A 20,765-nucleotide genomic window follows, 5' to 3' on the forward strand; every position below is an offset into this window, starting at 1 on the left:
TAAACTATCTAGTAAAAAGCAAAAGCTACGCTATGCCACAGCGCTAAAAAATAAATAAAAATAAGAATATAAAACAAAAAGGGAAAAAGGTGTGTTGAGGGGGAGAGGGAACAGACGTCATATCTGACGTGGCCATGATAGCTCCGTCACATAATTAGTCTGCTTTTATTTACTAAAAACGTAAATAATTTCCATGATGTAAAGTACTATATGCAGCACATTTTCTCTGTAAATCGATTCCTACCTTATATCGTTGTTCACGTCGAAGGAGTCAAGATGGAGAGCAGCTCTTCAAACGAGGCAACCAAAAAATGTCTAATTAAAAAAGAATTATGATGGGTAAAAAAAATGGGGAAAAAAAAGAACTGTAAATTTGGAAAACACTGATTCTTTTTCCTGTCCCCCTGTCTAGTGATTAACACTTGCAGGGTTCTGAATCCGGCTCGAAGGACCAATTGATGGAAATAAAATTCCGGCGACCCCAAGGATCGTATTAATGGATAAAAATAAATTATATCTATTCTGTAATGCTAATTAGAAAGGACTGTAAATATATATATCTTCAATAACCCAGCAGGGAGACCAAATACCTTGCTGTATTTACCTTACAAATGAGTGAAGTGCCCTTTAAATCTTGAATGACAGTCACTGTACCATAAAAAATAGAAGGATACCTTAAAAACGAATTGGAGACAGACGAAATAAAGTTCTGAGAGGAAGTTTAAGGTTTTAACTGTACTTTTTAGTAGGTAATAAAGTCAATTTACATAGAGAATGTGCTACATGGTTCAGATAATAATAATAATAATACAATACATCACTATAATTTAGAGTATTCAATTGTTCCAATATGGATCCGAACTGCCCCTCTTCACAGCATCTTCCTGGCTTATACTGCATCTGACGTCAGTTGTTGATAAACGTTCATTGGCTGAATAGATAGTTCATTTCCGCAATATCCCACGGTGGTGCTGGTTGTCGAGTACTCATTGGACCAGCACATGGATGATGAGACTGGTCTCGTGACATCTTCCTTGGTTCAGTCATTGATGGCCATAGACCGGGAAAGCGTGGACGCTGGCGTTGCTATGGCAACCTGAAGATAACATTCTTTCCCTGCTAGCTGTGAACTGTTTAACAGAGAAATGGCCTGCTATCTACTTTCTCACTAGGCATCAAGGTCAAATACATGCAGTGTTTATCCAAATAGACCTCTCAGTATGCCAGCTAACTTGACTGGGGAAAGACAGTATGGAGACCGAATAAGGAGTCAACAAGATATTAAATCTTAATGTGGCGTCAGGAAATCCATAATATAAGTATGATAATAATATAAAGGATAAGGAGAACAACCCGGAGTAAACAGGCAGTAGGCTATAGTAAAATGATGATAAAAGGGCAAGATGACCAAATATGACCTATATGGAACACGGTCTGGGCCCAGAGTTCTATCTGTGTTGACCAACAGAATATGATGGAATGGCCAACTTGACATGACGTGTAAACAACATGTCAGAATTTATCTATCAACATCCTCAACCCATAAAATGAATGAGACTGAATGACAATCATACGTTCCTCATAATACCGGGGAGATTTATTGTGTGTGTGTGTGTGTGTGCGTGTGCGTGTGCGTGTGCGTGTGCGAGTGCGCGACATATCTTCAAACCTGTGGCTTAAACCAATGTTTGGTTCTGTGAAGCAGAATGAGAACTCATTTTCCTGACATGGTTCCCTGCATGGTTCCCTCATGGTTCCCTCATGGTTCCCTGCACTATAGCGTCAGCCAGTGATAGACTTTTAAGTACATTTACTCAAGTACTGTACTTTAGTACAATTTTGAGGTATTTTAACTTTACTGGAGCATTTCCCATTTTCAATATTTTTACTTCTTCACCACATCTCAAAGGAAAATTTTGTACTTTTACTCCAATATAATTATTTGAAAACGTATAGTTACTAGTTTCTTTGTAGATTTAGATTATTATTACAAAACCAGTTTCAGACCTATATATACTTTGCCAATTTGAATGTAGCCGATATACGTTGTGATCTTGTAGATCTGCTATTTTCAAAGGATTCATATACATTTTGTGGTGAGCCTTTGCAGTGACGCTTTCATAAGGATAAAAAGAAGATTAAATCTGCTGAGTCAATATTTGGCATCTGTTTGACAAATCTTGTTAGAGTCTTAAGTTGGCAGAGATGTAACTGCAGTGTGCATTACCAAAACCAGAGGAAAGGTGATGACAGCGAAGAGAAGGGCCATTATTATATTACTGCAGACTATAGGGCATAGCCAGACAAACTGGCCCTTGCTGCCAGTACCTACTACCTATAGCTGGGTACTGGGGTTGAATAACAGGATCCCCAACTCCACCTTCAGTTACATTGCTGGCAGTGCAGAATTATAATTACATTAGTTCTTTGGATAATTACATTAGTTATTAGTTAATTAGAATACACATAACATTAACTTGCTGGTGTAGGATCCGTAGGATCCAGGTTAATAAGGGTCATGTTAGAAACTCCATGAACTCTAATGCGGTCACATTTCTGCTGTTGTGCATCGTTAGGCAACCTTGTTGTAAAGCAGACCATCTATTGACTTTGGCTCCCAGCTGCAGTGTAAACTGTGGTGTTATGAGATTGTAGGAGATTGTATTATTATAATGAATTAGATCCAAGTAATTTGATTGTGGAGGAGAAATCGATTACAACTCTTAACTTGGCGGGACCGTTGTTTTGTGTCATTTGTTCGCACTTATGACAAATTTATTTTCACCTTGTGTAGCCTATACATACCACTTATTAACCCATTTAGGCCTGACGTCGAAATAAATAAAAAGTCTTCTGAAAGAATATATATTCAAAGATTTGTGCCACATCACGATTTTTCAAAAATAGCAGACCTACAAGCTCGTAGCGTGCCACTCGATAGCTAAAGTATAACATAATGCTTAGTTAAAACACCAAAAGGGGTTCCCGCCCAGAGCTGTGTCAGGTGCAGGGTCTCCTGCTAAACTGAAACACATCCTTGGCAGATATTGTAAAACTACACCACTGTATAAGGCTTTTTAATTAACTTAATTTAATTAAAAAATAAAGCTCCTCCAAGTTATTGTAAGCAAAGGCCAGTGTGGGAGCTCTCGCAACACCACCTTCAAGACATTCAGTCAAGCCAAGCCTATTACAGTTTAGGCTTTTACCAGCCAGCACTGCAGTCACTAGAGCAGGGATGTCCAACTCATTTTGGGGTGGGGGCCGCATTGGACGAAATGTGACTTCATGAGGGCCAGAGCCCTACAATTGTAATTGTAGAGCGGTGCAACCATGCAGTCGCGGACTGCAAGCATGCTCACGCATGTTTACGTACACACTACACAGCTGTCACTTGGCTTTGTTTTTCTTGCTGTTGTGCATGCTATAGGTACACTACATCACACAAATTATAATAAGAATAGCTACTTACATTATTGACTTTCATTATTGGTATTATACCTGTAGCCTAGAAGCCATTTGCTATGAGAGATGCTATTTTTATTCATGGGGCGCCAATAAACCATTTGAAAATAGAATATTTAAATTTCAAATACAGTCTCAGCAGAAATGTGTAAATGGCTACACAACCCTTGGTTTTATGCAGGCCTGCTTTTTTATTGAAGTGATGAACAATGGAACATTCAAAAAATATGAGTGAACAATAACTAATACTTCAAAAAATAGTTATTTTTAAAATCTTAATTGTTATTTATTTTTCAAAAAAAGCCAAAGGGGGAAATAAATAAATGAAAACCATGACATTTCATCTCTCACTTGCTGCTTCCTGAATATCAGGAAGTTATTTTCGTAACATCATTAAATAATATTAATATGTATAATCTGCAGTGGTGGGATATATGATAATTTCTATGTCAGCTGTGGTCTGAATGTTCCTCGGTTATAGACCCTTGTACTGGAGAAGTATAGTCCCCCTCGACGGCAGCAGCAGAGAAAGGGGGGGGGGGCATGCGTTGCCTTAACAGTCCATTCAATTGAGCACAGCTGACAGCAATCAGACTAGTTAGGGAGGGCAGCTCAGAACTGCGATTGAGCATTTTGGTTTTGTACAGACTCATACATTTATGCTCTACAAGTGGGGGGTCGGATTAAATCATCTGATCCGGCCCGTGGGCCGTATGTTTGACATGGCTGCACTAGAGCTACTTAGTGGCAGCGGTGGCCGAACGGATAGCGGAGCAGTCTTGATACCGGAAGGTCGCCAGTTCGAATCAGCGGTCCGACACATTAAAATTACCACCGATGAAGTGCCCTTGAACAAGGCATTGAACCACTACGATGAAATGTGTTCTATGAGCAGGGCCTGGCTGGAAACAAGTTATTGAGCTTAGCCCAGATACCCTGGGTAAATATAGTAATCATTTCATTTCATTTCATTTCACAAAGTGTAAATGGCATGAACACTCTCTACAGGTCAAGTGGTCAGTGCTAAGAAAACAAGTAAATGCTGCAAAGTAGGCTAAGATAGCAGGTTTGACAAACACATCTTCCAACTCAGACAGTTATCCAAAGTAAAATCCCTTGGGTCAGTCCACAATCTAGTGAAAGCAATCCACGCTGGACTATTGCAACTCAGTGTAACCTGAAGGTCATTCTCAAGATTAAAAGTTGTGCAAAAAGGGCCCGGACGGCTATAGCTATAGGGTAATAGACTCCTGACAAGAAGGACCATTCACATCACCCCAACTGGCATCCCTTCATTGACTTCCAGTTGGACACAGAGCTGATTTTAGTTGTATTATTTGTTTATATATTTAGATGGCACCACCTTACATCTCTGAGCTGCCATGTGCTCCCTCGACACCTCCTGACGTCCTGGGGTCAGTTAACCACTTTAACCCGATCTACATATAGGTTAATTCAAAATATATGATAATTGTGAGCTTGTAGATTCGCTATTTTCAAAATGATCTTTAAAAAACATCCAAAACATTGTAACAACAACACAAATCTTGTATGGAGGTCCGTGGCAAAACATATTTTCTGATGGGAGTTCGCGGCTAAATACCTGTACATATTAATTTGACTAACTTAAATGTACTGACCAGATGCTTCATACGGTCCGGCGAACCCAGCTGGACCAAAAAGGTGTTACCTACCCTGTGAGGTCTGCCCCGCCCTCTTCTCTGGACACTTTTACATCCAGACTCAAAAACACACCTGTTCTCCCTGACCTTTGAACCCGTTTAAACCATTCATACCATGTACGCCACATTTACCTTCTGTTCTTTGTGCTGTTTGGTTACATTTTATGCAGTGTTAACTCTCGTGTTTTAACCTGTTGTCTGCCATACCGGTATTTTTTTTGCTGGACGGCACTGATTGTTTTGGACCCTTGTGCAGTTCTTATTTTTTTTTAATGTATTTTTATTGAGGCTCTGAGATTTCACAACTGTTCAATCACAATTCAATGTATATAGAACCACACATTTGTCTTTTTTCAACATAACATAGGAAAACAACAAGAACCACAATACGGACATTACAATGCACAAAAAACAAACAAACACAAAAAAAAAAAGACACAACGAGTACACCACAGTCTTGACCCTTGTGCAGTTCTAACAGTATAATCCCCATGGCCTTCACTAAACCCCTAAAATAAAGCCGCTATGCTTAATTGAATTGTAACCCCCAAATATATTTCGCATAAACAACCTGGTATTCAATTTTAAAAGGTTGAGAATCGACACTCAGGAGGTGTGGTTTTGGCTCCAGGGAGAGCTGTAATGTTGACCCCTGACTGCAGTCCAACAGGCTTGCTTATCGGCCTGGATCTGAATAAACATGCTACTGGCTGCTTTCAACAGCCAGTGGGACACACGCAGCCACAGTAAGACTGCTATTAAAGGATTCTACAACATGTGTGACATTATCCAGTAAAGAGAGTTATGGATCACCATCTCTCAGATACATTGCTGCTAATAGGCCTGGTGTTGGCTCTGCTCTGGGTGTTTGCTGTGAAGAAGCGTAAACAGTGCCGCCTGCCTCCTGGACCCAGAGCACTTCCTCTCGTTGGAAACCTCCACCAGCTGGACAGACGAGCCCCATTTAACAGCCTGGCCGAGCTCAGTGAGACCTACGGGCCGGTGATGACGGTGTACCTGGGCCCCAAGCGAGCCGTGTTCCTGGTGGGATACGACGCAGTGAAGGAGGCCCTGGTGGAGCAGGCCAATGACTTTGCAGGCCGGGGTGCACCACCCTTCTTCGACAGAGTTACCCGGGGATATGGTTTAATTATCAGCAACGGAGATCGCCACCGTCAGCTCCGCCTCTTCACCCTCAGCACGCTCAAAGACTTTGGGATGGGCCGGAAAGGCATGGAGCAGTTGGTCCAAGAGGAGGGCAGACACCTCGCAGCACGCATAGAGGACACTGAAGGCGCGCCCTTTGACCCCACGTTCTTGCTGAGCTGCGCGTTGTCCAACGTGATCTGCTGTCTGGTGTTCGGCCAGCGCTTCGCCTACGACGACGCTCACTTCTTCCGCCTGCTGACCATCATCAATGACACCTTCAACTTCTTTAGCAGCCCCCTGGCACAGCTGTACAACGTCTTTCCTTGGCTCATGGAACGTGTGCCAGGCCGACACCACGATTGTTTTGCCAAAATTGAAGAGCTGAAAGAGTTCATCGTTGAGAGGATTAAATACCACAAGGAGACCATGGATCCAGACTCACCTCGCGATTACATCGACTGCTTCCTCCACAGAGCCAATCAGGAAAAGGAGCTCCGGACATCAGAGTTTCACGATGACAACCTGGTGGCTACTGTGTTAAATCTGTTCCAGGCAGGAACAGAGCCCACGAGCGCAACACTCCGATTCACGCTCAACGTGCTCATCAAGTACCCCAACATACAGGAGCAAATGCAGCAGGAGATTGATGACGTGATTGGACGAGAGAGGTGCCCAAATATGGGGGACAGGAAGTCCCTCCCCTTCACGGACTCAGTGATTCATGAGATCCAGCGATTCCTGGATATTGTTCCCATGGGCGTTCCTCACTACGCACTACAAGACGTCTCCTTCAGGGGCTACAGCATCCCCAAGGGAACACTGATCATCCCCATGTTGCACACAGTCCTGAGAGACAAAGGCCAGTGGGCCACGCCATGGTCCTTCAACCCACAGCATTTCCTGGACCACAACAGCAACTTTAAGAAGAACCCTGCCTTCCTGCCCTTCTCTGCAGGGAAGAGGGCGTGTGTCGGAGAGTCTCTGGCACGCACGATGCTGTTCCTGTTCATCGCATCGTTACTGCAACGCTTCAGCTTCTCCTGCAGCGCTGGTCCAGACTCCATCGACCTCAGCCCGGAGTTCAGCAGCTTCGCTAATGTGCCCCGCAAGTACCACGTCATCGCCACGCCCCGGTGAGCGCAACGCTAATGTGCCCTGCAACCACAAGTACCACGTCAGCGCGACCCTCCTCAATCACCCATTGGAATGCGAATGCATGCCTTTCAGGCAGCCTTTGTAGCGTACTCATCTGGCACGCGGGACGACACATCTTGCCTGCCCAAAATGTAATTCCTTAAAACGCTATACTGGCGGAGACCTACCCCATCCTACTCAGAATTCAGCTATGGACAGTTAACACAGGAGCTAAATGTATTCCTTGGAGGCCAATAAATAAATAAATTTGATGACAAATTATAGAAAATAAGTCATTCTTTAACTTCTGCAGTCACATAATGTCACAAGACAGAGCCACGGGCAACGAGACAGACAGACAGAAAGTAATAAAGAAAGTAATGCAGTAATGCAGAAAGATTTTAATAATATATTACATTATTTGTGTTAAGTAATGTACTATATTACAAGTTACCGCATTTCGGTAATATATATTAAGTTACGTAGTGTGTATTACCCAACACTGCGCCCCGGTGAGCGCAACGCTAATGTGCCCCGCAACTACCACGCCATCGCCACGCCCCGGTGAGCGCAACCGGGCGCTACCAGTGCACTGGAAACACACCACACCGTCATTGTGGTGTTTCCGGTTCAAATCATGCTGCTGATGAGCCAATCAAATTCAGGCTTGGCCCCTAATAATTTAACTCATTCCTAAACACTCTCTCACGCACGCACGCACGCACGCACGCATGCATGCACGCACACACGATCAGCTAATCTCCGGCACCGTTGGCCCGGTCGCTGCCAAACTGTGTACACACACTCCATGGATGCCAATTCCGAGCCGCTGCCCCAAATTCAGTTGAAAGTCAGATGGACCCTCATCCAGGTGATTGACTGCATGCACAAACCAGGGCCTTTTCACCATGTTGTCATAGTGCTTGGTGATTGGGAACGATCTGTACAGATGAAACCCAAATTTGTATATGAAACAAATTATGTTGCACACAAATGTTGCTATTGCTCGCGTTACCAGACGTTACCAGACTGTTGCCTCTCGCAATTTCCAAATGCTTTCATCATACAGACTGGAGCAACGGAGTCAAATATAAAGTAAAATATAAAGCGGAAGTGGAGACTCCTCCCCACTTCCGTTTCGTCTTTACAGTCGTGCAGATTTATCCTAATATAAATAGAAATCATCTAAGCATATATACTGTAGCTTGTTGCTTAGCAGAATAGGAAATAAAAAAATAAGCTCTAAATATATATTTTAAAATATATGTTCTAGAACGGAAATGGCAGCTTCCTTACTCGGATTCCGGGAGGTGTAGTTCCAGACTCTATATAGCATTTGGAGATTGTTGTCTGGCTACGCGAGACTACTATTGCTGTTACACCATATTTTATCATTGTGTTCCACTGTACGCCATGTTATGCCACAGAATATCGAAGTGATTTATACTGTATGGAAATAGTTCTGCTCCCTTCCATAAAAATCAATAAGAATCTGATTTCTATTGCTAAAATGAATAATGACCCTGTCTAATGAATTTGATGTATGCGTTGTCAGTCAGCATGGCACTCTGCGAGCATGTGTGTGTGTGTGTGTGTGTGTGTGTGTGTGTGTGTGTGTGTGTGTGTGTGTGTGTGTGTGTGAGGCTCCAGACTTCCCAAAACAAACTGGTCAGGCTACTACTTGGCCTCACTCCCCGAACCCACCTCACCCCTGCCCACTTTGACAGGCTGGAATGGTTTAGGGTTGACGACAGCATCTTGCAATGGGTCTGGTCCACAAGAAATGTAGCCTGGCTTGGCCAGCCTCATAGCGGGGATTCACTGAAGATTCTTCCCGGAGGAAACATCAGTGAACCCTCGCTATGAGTCTGGCCGTGCCAGGCTACAAGAAATGTACCTGTCTATAACTACTTCCTTAATGTAAACGAAGTCCACACCCACAACACCAGAGGGAGTGCAACTCAGATTCGGCACAAACAAGGGACTAAATTAATTTCGCTCCTATGCCACCAAAATGTGGAACGCCCTACCAACAGTCATTAAGACATGCGAATCTCTTGACTCCTTCAAAACTGCTCTCAAAGGGCACCTATGGACGGCTGCAATTCGAAACTGGCCCCCGTAAAATCTGAATCCCCCACCCACCCCTTTTCCCCCTCACTGTATATGTTTATTTTCCCTTTTTACCTCCTTTTATGATGATTTCTTGTTTTGACTATATTGTTGTGTATATTCGTACGTCTCTAAATGTTTTGATGAATTGAAAATGGTGGGCCCTAACAAGTGTAATGCTTTGGTGTCGTCCACTCACAGTTTTTGCATTGAGTTAATTGTACTTGAAATGTACTGTAATTCTGCAAACTGTTAATAAATCAATCAATCAATAAAAAGAAAAGTGTGTGTTTGTTGTCATATGTGTGTATAGTGTGTAACGTGTTGTGTGTTTGTGTGTGGGTGACATCTCTCAGTGTCATTGATGGGGACAGGACAACAACCTTGTCATTGGCCTAAGAGATGCTGACAGAGCATGTGCAGTGTCTCCCCTCCCTTTACCCAATCACGTTAAGTGATGTCACCCACATGTACATGATGTCATTGCCTGTCATGGAGGTTGGGAGCAGTCAGTGACCCCTTCGAAGCACACCAACTGCATCTATAAGTCATAACACACACACACACACACACACACACACACACACACACCACACACACACACACCACACACACACACACACACACACACACACACACACACACACACACACACACACACACACACACACACACACACACACACACACACACACACACACACACACACACACACACACACACACACACACAACCTCCCGTAACACACACAAGCACCCTTATCAATATTCACACACACGCACGCATGCACACACAAACACATCTTATATTAATTGACTCTGAGTGTGTCATTATTTAGATTAGAAGGCTCAGAGGTACCTGCATACACTAGACTAGACCTTTCGTTGTCCAGTACTGTTCTCAACAGCAGTCTAATATAGCCTCCTAATGTATGTATATAGCTTTAAGTGTACTTTTTCTTGTGTTGGTTCCTTTTTTTCACTTGTTTCTTTTTCCTTTTTTTTCTACTTAATGATTGCCTGATTGTTCCTATTGTAATAACGATGTAATGAGCTGAACCACGTGATCATTTTCTAAGTGGTTAATTGTAATTACTGGACTGGTCCCCACCTGGTTCCAGCCCTATTTAATGAGTTTGTTGCTCTGTGTGTTGTTAGCCCTGATGAAGACCGTAACAGGTCGAAACATGTCGGTTTAATAAAATATTTCCTCCTTTTGACATCAAGTGTGCCCGGATCTCCTCTTTTCTCTATAGCAGTCTAATATAGTTGATATCCACAATGGAAGACCAGGGGTGGGCAACTGGTGGCCCGGGGGCCACATGCGGCCCCCACCTTCACTTAATGTGGCCCTCAGGTTAATGTCAGAAAACTGATATAATATTGATTTCAGCTGTTAGAATTCTACGACATGCAAACATGACCCGCTTTAATTACTTCAGTCTAAATTAGTAGCTCAATGCTTCAACACAAGTATAATTAAAGGCATTTGAAATTACATAAAAATGTTCATTTTCAGGATTCCAATTAAAAAATAGCAAAAATCTAAGATTTCAATTCGAATATAGCAAAAAATAGCCGATCTACAAGCTCAAAACGTGTCGCAGTGCGACGCGTTTTGAGCTTGTCGATCGTCTATTTTTGCTACGACAGTAATATATGGCCCTAGGGAGTGAGTGTGGAAATATAGTGGCCCTCTCCATCGTCAAAGTTGCCCAGCCCTGATGAAGACCATTCAGAAGAATCAAGTGCTAAAATCAATAAAGCATTAAGGGTTTGGTGACATAATCTTTATTTTCTTTTTTTTGGTAGGTTTTCTGGCCTCAATAGGGCATGCAAGGCTGACGTCGTCGTAGACTGTCACGGTTTGCATGCCCTATTGCACCCAAAAACAACTTGAACTTTGAACATTGAGTGGATTTTCTGTGTTCTGAGGTTTTCTGAATAATTAGGCTCAAACAGGCCTGGGCCGCACCTTGGCTGGTAATCCAGTCTGGCAGTGTGCCACGGGTTCGACTCCCGATCCCGACGGCTCTTACTGCATGTCACCCCCCCATCTCTCTCCCCATTTCCTGTCAGCCTCCTTTGATTCTATCCCTCTACAAAAAAATAAAATAAAGGTGAAAGCCAAAAAATATCTTTAAAAAAACTCAAACAAGGGCTCTGATTTGCCTGTGGACAGTGATGTAACGGTCCCCAACCCCACCCCCCCCTCCTCCCTGCCCCATGCTTCAGCCCCTCGAGGGGCGGAGCAGGGGCGATGATTGACAGGCAAAGTGCCATCTGCTGGCTAAAATAAGGTGTTTTTCCATTGCATCTGAAGAAGCTTTAGAACCAGAGAGAAAAACACCTGGCATGGCATACTGGAGTGGATTTTTCTGTTAAAGGGACATTTCACCGCTGTAAGAAACTACAGTCACTCAATGTTAATAGTATTTGTAGTAGATAACAGTAGCACAAATTGAAATTTGCACCCTATGGCAAGAAAAATAATGAAGTCTGTGTGTTTGACCGTATTGCTGAATTCCTACAATGCCCATAATGCCATAATGCTTTACTGCACTTCCCCTCCTTATGGACAGGGGGGAGGCTGCATGGAGGTGTGAGTTTGTAGTCCAGGAAGGAAGTGAGACCATGTTCATGACAGGTTTTTGTCATGAACATGGCGTCATGACTAAAATATATTTAAAAAACCCCAACATATTACACACATAAAAACCCCATGGTGTCCCTTTCCCAGACTTGACCAGAAAATGTAAAATTCCAGATGAGGGCAACTTCAATGTATGGAACTCTTTTGCACCTACAGTGTAATGTTCTATACCGTCTAATTTGCAGTTTAATGCTTTTAGTTGCAGGTTTCAACAAGGAAATTCCAATATACACTGCCTCCGAGCAAGAATGTAAGAATGTAGAGATGGTTAGACTTTTTACACCACATGAAGTACGTGCGTGCGTGCGTGCGTGCGTGCGTGGGTGCGTGCGTGCATGTGTGCGTGCGTGCGTGCGTACGCACACACACACACACATGCATGTTCCACAGCTGTTCCTCATGTGTGCAACATCACAGCTAAAGCAGCGTACTTCTTATCGTTGGTGGTTTAATCACTCTATAGGGAACACCCTATACATGCACATGCTAGCATGAAGTCATTTATTTAGCAATATTGGTTTCATCATTATGACGTGACACACACACACACACACACACACACACACACACACACACACACACACACACACACACACACACACACACACACACACACACACACACACACACACACACACACACACACACACACACACACAGCTGATATTGCAAATATAAACACACAATTATGAACAAAAATATGTCTATTTTTCCCCTACAATGTTTTGTGGAAATAATATATACCATATACGTTTGTGTTGTGTGGAGTGATCATAATTATTGGAGATTTGCGCATTGTTTAATATGACACATTTTTGATGACTTTCAAAGTGATTCCGTAAATCAACGGTTGTTTTTGAAGCTGTCCATCTCTCTCTCACTATGAAAAAGCTCAGTACTTGTGCATTTCAAAAACTGAAGTAGTTTTTCTTTCCTCTTCCCTTGTGTTAATTGTGGGGTCATGTTTATGAGCTCATTTGAACTGCTGCAGCACCAAGAGGCCACAGAGAGGCTTCAGTCTGCTCATTGAACTGCTGCAGCACCAAGAGGCCACAGAGAGGCTTCAGTCTGCTCATTGAACTGCTGCAGCACCAAGAGGCCACAGAGAGGTCAAACTCTTGTACAACAACCCTTATGCAGAAGTAATCACCAATAATATTGTATCAAAGCAATTAAGGATAGGTAGGGGCTGCAGACAAGGATGCCCTTTATCCCCCCTTTTGTTTTTAATCGCAATAGAGCCTTTTGCTGTAGCGGTGAGGGGAAGTACAAGAATTACAGGTATAAATATTGGCGGGTTTGATCATCAAATTGCTTTATATGCTGATGATGTGATTCTTTTTCTAAAAAATCTGGAACAGTCAATACCAAGGCTTATGGAGCTCATTAAGCAATTTGGCAGTATATCCGGTTATAAAGTTAACAATTCAAAATCTTCTATAATGCTCCTTAACCCAAAAGAGAGAGCTAATCCGCCGAATTACACAAGTCACTTTAGAACGGTAGACAAATTTACCTATTTAGGTATCCAGATTGTCCCTAAACTAGAAGATGTGGTAGATCAGAATTATAACCCAATTATAGAGTCTATTACTGAGGCGTTGGACAGATGGTCAAACCTTCCAATTTCTCTTATAGGTAGAATAAATATCCTCAAAATGAACACACTCCCTAAACTGTTGTATTTGTTTCAGAATATCCCATTGCCGCCTCCTGACGGTTTTTTTACTAAGATGGAAAAATTGTTTCGTAATTTTATTTGGAATAACCGACGCCCCAGGCTCCGTTTATCGCTGTTATATCTACCTTATGATAGAGGAGGGCTAAAGTGCCCTAATGTGTTATGGTACTATTGGGCAGCTCAGTTGAGAACTATAATGTTCTATTATACAGAGAGGGGATCCCCTACGTGGAGGAACATTGAATCATACTCTTTGAAGCTCCCGCTGCCCGAATATCTCTACTCTAATTCGAGTAGAAAACTGAAAAGATATACCGCTAATCCTATTGTTAAAAACATGATTAAAGTTTGGCAGGATGTCAGACTGTATCTTTTGGATATCCAACCCAGTTTTCGATTCAGCCCAATTTGGGGAAATGAACATTTCACCCCAGGTAGGGCGGATGGGGGCTTCAAGATATGGGCTGAGAAAGGGATTAAACAATGGAAGGATGTTTTTGACAAAAGGGGGAATCTACTCTCTTTTGATGAACTAGCTGCTAAATACAATTTACCTCGTACACACTTCTTTAAGTATTTACAACTCAGAAGCTTTATAGGGGTTAAACAGGTGAACTCTCTGACACTCCCTCCCTTGTCAATAATAGAGAAAGAGCTTATCAGAAACCCCTTTAATAAGGGCATCATTTCTGACTTATACTCTATGTTAGTAGAATTCTCTCCCGAATCCTCTGAATCCAAATATAATGCATGGAAGGCTGATCTGCAAGAGGAATTGACACTGGAAGAGTGGAGCACGGCCTGTACGGAGGCTCAATCCCAGACGGGTAACACTCGGTTAAAACTATTGCAATATAATTGGCTGATGAGGGTGTATATCACTCCAGAGAAATTAAATAAATTTAGTGCAGATATTCCAGATACTTGTATCAGATGTGGTAAAGACAAAGGTACACTTTTCCATTGTCTGTGGGCATGCCCAAGAGTGAAAGAATTCTGGGGAGAAGTAAGGAGGGAGATTCAGAAGATATTGTTGATAAATATTGAGCTTGACCCGAAACTGTTTCTATTAGGTCTTTATCCACCTGGCCATAAGATTCAGAGTAGCGAACAAAGATTTCTAGATTTATGTTTACTACAAGCCAAAAGGGCTATAGCTTTATCGTGGAAAAAGGTAGGCAAACCCAGTATTGCTCAGTGGTTTAGGGAGCTGTCATTGTGTCTTCCTCTGGAAAGAATCACTTATACGCTGAAAAATAAACAAGAGATGTTTGATAGGATATGGGGACGGTTTATCCAGTATATTACGGTTAATGATTTGTCTTATTTAATGGTTGAAACTGAAAGTGTTTAATTGTACTCTATGCAGCTATTTGGTCTTGTTGTTGTTACCAGTCTAAGTGCCCTTATTTTGTTTTAATATACTGTATTTATATGTATGTACTGTATGTTTGTTTTGTTTTTGTTTGTTTGTTTTTTTTAAGTAATTGTACTGTCTGTATTATGTATTGTATATTGTTCTGTTGTATTGTCTGTTTGTTTAAAAAAAAGAAAAATGCAATAAATATATTGTTAAAAAAAAAAAAAAAAGAGGCCACAGAGAGGCTTCATTTGAACTGCTGCAGCACCAAGAGGCCACAGAGAGGCTTCATTTGAACTGCTGCAGCACCAAGAGGCCACAGAGAGGCTTCATTTGAACTGCTGCAGCACCAAGAGGCCACAGAGAGGCTTCAGTCTGCTCATTGAACTGCTGCAGCACCAAGAGGCCACAGAGAGGCTTCAGTCTGCTCATTGAACTGCTGCAGCACCAAGAGGCCACAGAGAGGCTTCAGTCTGCTCATTGAACTGCTGCAGCACCAAGAGGCCACAGAGAGGCTTCAGTCTGCTCATTGAACTGCTGCAGCACCAAGAGGCCACAGAGAGGCTTCAGTCTGCTCATTGAACTGCTGCAGCACCAAGAGGCCACAGAGAGGCCTCAGTCTGCTCATTGAACTGCTGCAGCACCAAGAGGCCACAGAGAGGCCTCAGTCTGCTCATTGAACTGCTGCAGCACCAAGAGGCCACAGAGAGGCTTCAGTCTGCTCATTGAGATATGGTTCACTTTGACACCAGTGCCATTTTTCTCTGTTTCTAACGGAAAGGCCATGCTGTAGTGCTGAGAGCTGAGCATATATGGAGGAGGTCACTAATACAATACACAAGAGGTCGGCACTGAACTCACTGGTTCCCATTAGACCCACAGAACAACAGCTTACTGCAGAGAGCTGAACTCTAGCTTTATCCCATGTAGTGCTGCCTTCCTGTCCAGAGCTCTCCAAGCGAACAAGGCTGTCATCCCCCCTTGAATACCATCCCCCCTCAGAATACCATTTCTCATTTCACACAGTGGTGCACTGACAACTATCTAGAGTTGAATGTGGTCAAAACAAAAGAACTGGTCATTGAAACAAACCACACCGGACTCAACCCACTCCTCATAAATGGTAAAACAGTAGAACAGGTAGACAGCTTTACATATCTTGGACTCACATTGGACAATAGAGTTTGATCAACACATTACATCTATCCAGTCACGCTTTCAGCAAAGACTCCATGTAATCCGTAAATTAAGATCATTATCTGTTGCTCCTCATCTTCTGCTATTATTGTACAAAAGCATTATTCAACCTGTTCTGTTGTACTGTTCTGCATGTTTCTACACCATACTGTCCATGCCTAACAGGAACAAACTTTTCAGTATCACCCGTATTGCTTCCAAGATCATCGGACTTCCTACACCCACACTTTCTGATATGAACAATAATGCCATCACACGGCTAGCACTTTCGATATCAAATGACACTGATCATCCCCTGTATCGCTTCTTTAACCTCATGCCATCTGGACAAAGATACAGAACCTTGCCATGGAAAAAGGTCCGTTTTAGTAGGAGCTTTGTCCCCTCAGCCATCGCGGCTTTAAACAAACTGCCCCGCCGATAGGATGGTTCTGTACACAGTGGGGACCTCATGTTATTGTTTTTGTATTGTCTTGGTGTTATGTGCTCTGTGTTGTTTTGATGTGGGTGTTGAACAGATTGTGAAGACAAATATCCTTCGGGACAATAAAGATTATTATTATTATTGTGCAGTGGTTGAAAGTATATCACGTACTCAAGTACTGTACTTACTGAAGTAAGTACAAATCTGGGGAATTTTTACTTTACTGGAGTTTGTTCGTTTTTCAATAGGCCTACTTTTACTTCTGCCCGGCCCCCACTACATCTCAGAGGCAAATATTGTACTTTTTTACTCCACTACAATTATTTCAAAACTTCAGCTACTACTAGTTACTTTGTGGATTTTGATTATTATTAGGCTACAAAACACACACAAAACACACTTCAGCCCGATATACATTTCGGCCATTTGAAAATAGCAGATCTACAAGCTCACAATGCGTCACGATGCGATGCATTGTGAGTTTGTAGATTTGCTATTTTCAAAGATGGGTATTACATTTTAGACATTATGATAACTTATGATAACGTTGTGCTTAATGTACTTTTACTTTTGGTACTTTTACTCAAGTAAACTTTGAATACGGAACTTTTACTTTACTGACTATTTCTACAACAGGGTATTGTTACTTTTACTTAGGTAAAGAATGACATAATTGAAATTCAAAAATGATAGTTTTTCCATTACTGCCTTTACCTCTCCTCTCCTCTCCTCTCCTCTCCTCTCATGGGCTTTGACCCTAGCTGTTTCTCATGACCACAACTCTCTAGAGCTCTTATGACAGGAAACATCTGTCAGTATATCATATAAATAGACCCATCATATAGCACCTCATTTATTGAAGAATATAAATATGCCTGCACTATTCTTTTTACACAATGCCTGACTATTAAGCAACAACCAGTATAGACAATCCATAGTATGCAGCAGGAAGTTTCAATCATTTCAAATCCTTTTGTTATGCCTCCATTGGCTGCCTTCTGTAGTTGAAGGGCATCCCATTTATCCAATCAAATTACTAATTAGTGCTGTCACAATCTAATAAATTGAATTAATTTAATTTTCCACGGCAACAGCCAGCCACAGCTACTGTTACTGAGTCAAGATGGAAAACATTTGACAAATTCCAATCAATCCCAAGGAACCTTCATATCAAGGACAGTAAGTACTTTGTTTCAAAACACTGACACAGAACAAACATCATGAATTGAATCGTATATTTTCATCCATTTGGATGACACGGCATTAACGTATTCAATCAATAAATCAATCAACAATCAATCATCGACAAATTGTATTATATACTGTATATTATTGCTGTTGGGCAGAAACGGATCTCTCCATGTTTCATCTTTTCTTTTTTGGGAATTCAATGCCCTAAATTTTACTTTGTCGTATCACTGTGCAAAATAGCAACAATCTACATACAATCTCACAATGCGCCACGATGCAATGCATTGTGAGCTTGGCGATTTGATATCTTAGTTATTTTTATGTCTTCATTTTTACAGTATGACAATATGACATGCCCAACATAGGGACTCAGGGTTGAAAGTGGTTAAGTCTGTCTGTGGGTCTTTGTGTGGGTCATTTACTATGAAAACATGCATTTCCCGTCAGTCAGTCCGTCCGTCCGTCCGTCACCCACCCCACGCCTCCATATATGGTCAAGCCTCGTGACATCACATGACATCATGTTACATCACGTGACAACATCAGGGATGGAGATGTCATCTGACATCACCTGATGTCATCAATATTGGCCAGCAACTCTATATCTGACCTCAAACCATTAAATCTCCATATGGAGCTGTAGTAGACGAGGGGTATAAAAGCACAATATTGAGCTATCATATCCAGCTATAACACCTACAGCATTGGATGATCTAATGAACATCAAGTGAGCTCTCTCTCCCATACTGACGTCACGTGCACCCAGTGCATGTAAGTGGAGGAGCCGGACAGTTATAGCCTGCAGAGGAGTCTTCTGACCTATTGACCCTCAAGAATGGTCAGCATGGTTTACTGACCAGATCAGACTGACTGTCTGATCAAAAACTGCCCATGGTAGCAGAATTGTGTGCACAAATGTACACACTCTTACTCAGATGTCCATTTTTTTTTATAAGTTGCTATTGGCTCTCAAGATATCTACCTATCGCCCAAAATAGTCAACTTCATAGAGACCTTAATTGTTGTATTCACTGGTTAATAAGCTAGTAGCCTACCGGGTGGAAACTGATCAACCAGTCAATATTACACTCAATATTAAACTACCTCCTACACTATGCCCCATAGGTCTCAAGTACTGAAATAGCCACCGGCCTGCATGCTGCCTGTACCCCAGCTGGTGCATTTAGTGTAGGAACCCCAAGGAATGAGGGGACATCCTTAGTCCCCTCCCTATAGAAGTTTTGGGAAGAATTCTCAGCTTTGACCCAACCAGTCAACATAATTACTTCCCTTCTTTTCTTTATTTTCTTTCCTTTCTTTTATTCAAACTTAGTGTAGTCCCCCTATACTCCACTCTACACAACTACTGTGAAAATAGGAAATCCCCATTTCCTTATAGGGTAGAACAACACTCAGAATAAAACCCCAGTATTGTTCATAATATACTGCATGCTGTTTTATCCCTTTTAATAAAAGTCTACTTGCCTCTCTCTCAAAGCTCTCAACAAACCAACACTCAGGAAAGTGATGCATTTACATCAAGTTCCTAAGTTCATGGCAAAGAACATTATCTATATCAGATAATTTCATTATCATTTGATTTGTTTCTTAAATTCTATTTGAACCTGCATTAACCTTTGTTTAAGAATTAGTTTGATTATTGTGATCCATTCTACTAAGTTTGTATATAGCTTAGGTATGGAAATAAATTGATTCATATTTTTAAACAAGTCTATTATTTGCTCAAGAGTTGAACTTACTGGTTTTTGACACATGCAAAGTAAAAAGGCTATGTAATGGAAAAAGATCTCTTACCTTCAGATTCCATAGATTTATTGAGATAAAATAATAATTGATTATTTTATAATCTTTTTAATTATTTTATTAGTGGTTTAAACTTAAGGGTTAAATACAAATTAATCTTGTGCTTATTCCTAAGCTCATTTCACTGGTGCCCCTTCTAAAATTCAGATTGATTTGACTCTTAATTTTGAAAACTTATAATTCAGATTTTTGAATAATTAATTCATAATTATGAATTCCACTGATATAAAATCTACAGGATTAAATATATACAACTACTACATATTGGTGCCCCGTGTGAGGCCCACCTATTGTTGATTCAACATATTTGATGCCCCGTACATGTTTGGCCAACATATCGTTGAATCAACATAGGATTTCAACCTTAAACCCTTGTTAAATCGGCTCCACACTATGACATGGAGTGAGGCCAATTTAACATCCTTGCTTTGCTGATGTGTCATCAACTAGTTGCTTTTCCTTCAGTAAATTCAACTATGAGCAATTAAACTTGTTAAGGTACATATTGGAACTTGACGTCTCATCCAATTAGGACCTTAACAACCTAAAAGATAAATGATAAGTCAACAGGCAGTTGAAAGTCTTGCCTGACTGTCCTAGCCTGTGTAACTTAATACCTGTGCAGCCCCAGTTATTTTTGACAAAACTGAGTGCACAGATCCCTGCATGGTCTATCTTGAGAGCTTATGAGCCATTCATCTATCCGACTCTATCCGAGTCTAACCGTCATCAATTTTGCGCAAAATCGAGTCAACGTGTGTCCACTGACATACCAGAGTGTGAAAACGCAAAATAAGCAATTTGTTCATATTGTGATCCTTCGATATGATCAAATCTTCTTAAAGGATCTAATAAACCACTGTAAATTAATAAATATAGGCATAGCTAACTTAT

The 20,765-nt window shown here is 41.6% G+C and overlaps 2 protein-coding genes across 3 annotated transcripts in view; one reads left to right on the forward strand and one right to left on the reverse strand.

Moving 5' to 3' along the window:
- bcar3 (BCAR3 adaptor protein, NSP family member) overlaps nt 1–20,765 on the reverse strand; it is a 132,055-nt gene that overhangs the window by 99,430 nt on the left and 11,860 nt on the right. The window lies entirely within an intron of this gene.
- On the forward strand, nt 5,952–7,433 carry LOC306926608 (cytochrome P450 2F3-like; the record flags this gene model as incomplete). Its single annotated transcript, XM_079505960.1, has 1 exon — nt 5,952–7,433. The coding sequence occupies one exon, from the start codon at nt 5,952–5,954 to the stop codon at nt 7,431–7,433; it is 1,482 nt and encodes a 493-aa protein (XP_079362086.1).

The sequence above is a fragment of the Electrona antarctica genome, assembly GCF_951216825.1.
Source record: "Electrona antarctica genome assembly, chromosome: 7".
NCBI classification, from domain to species: Eukaryota; Metazoa; Chordata; class Actinopteri; order Myctophiformes; family Myctophidae; genus Electrona; species Electrona antarctica.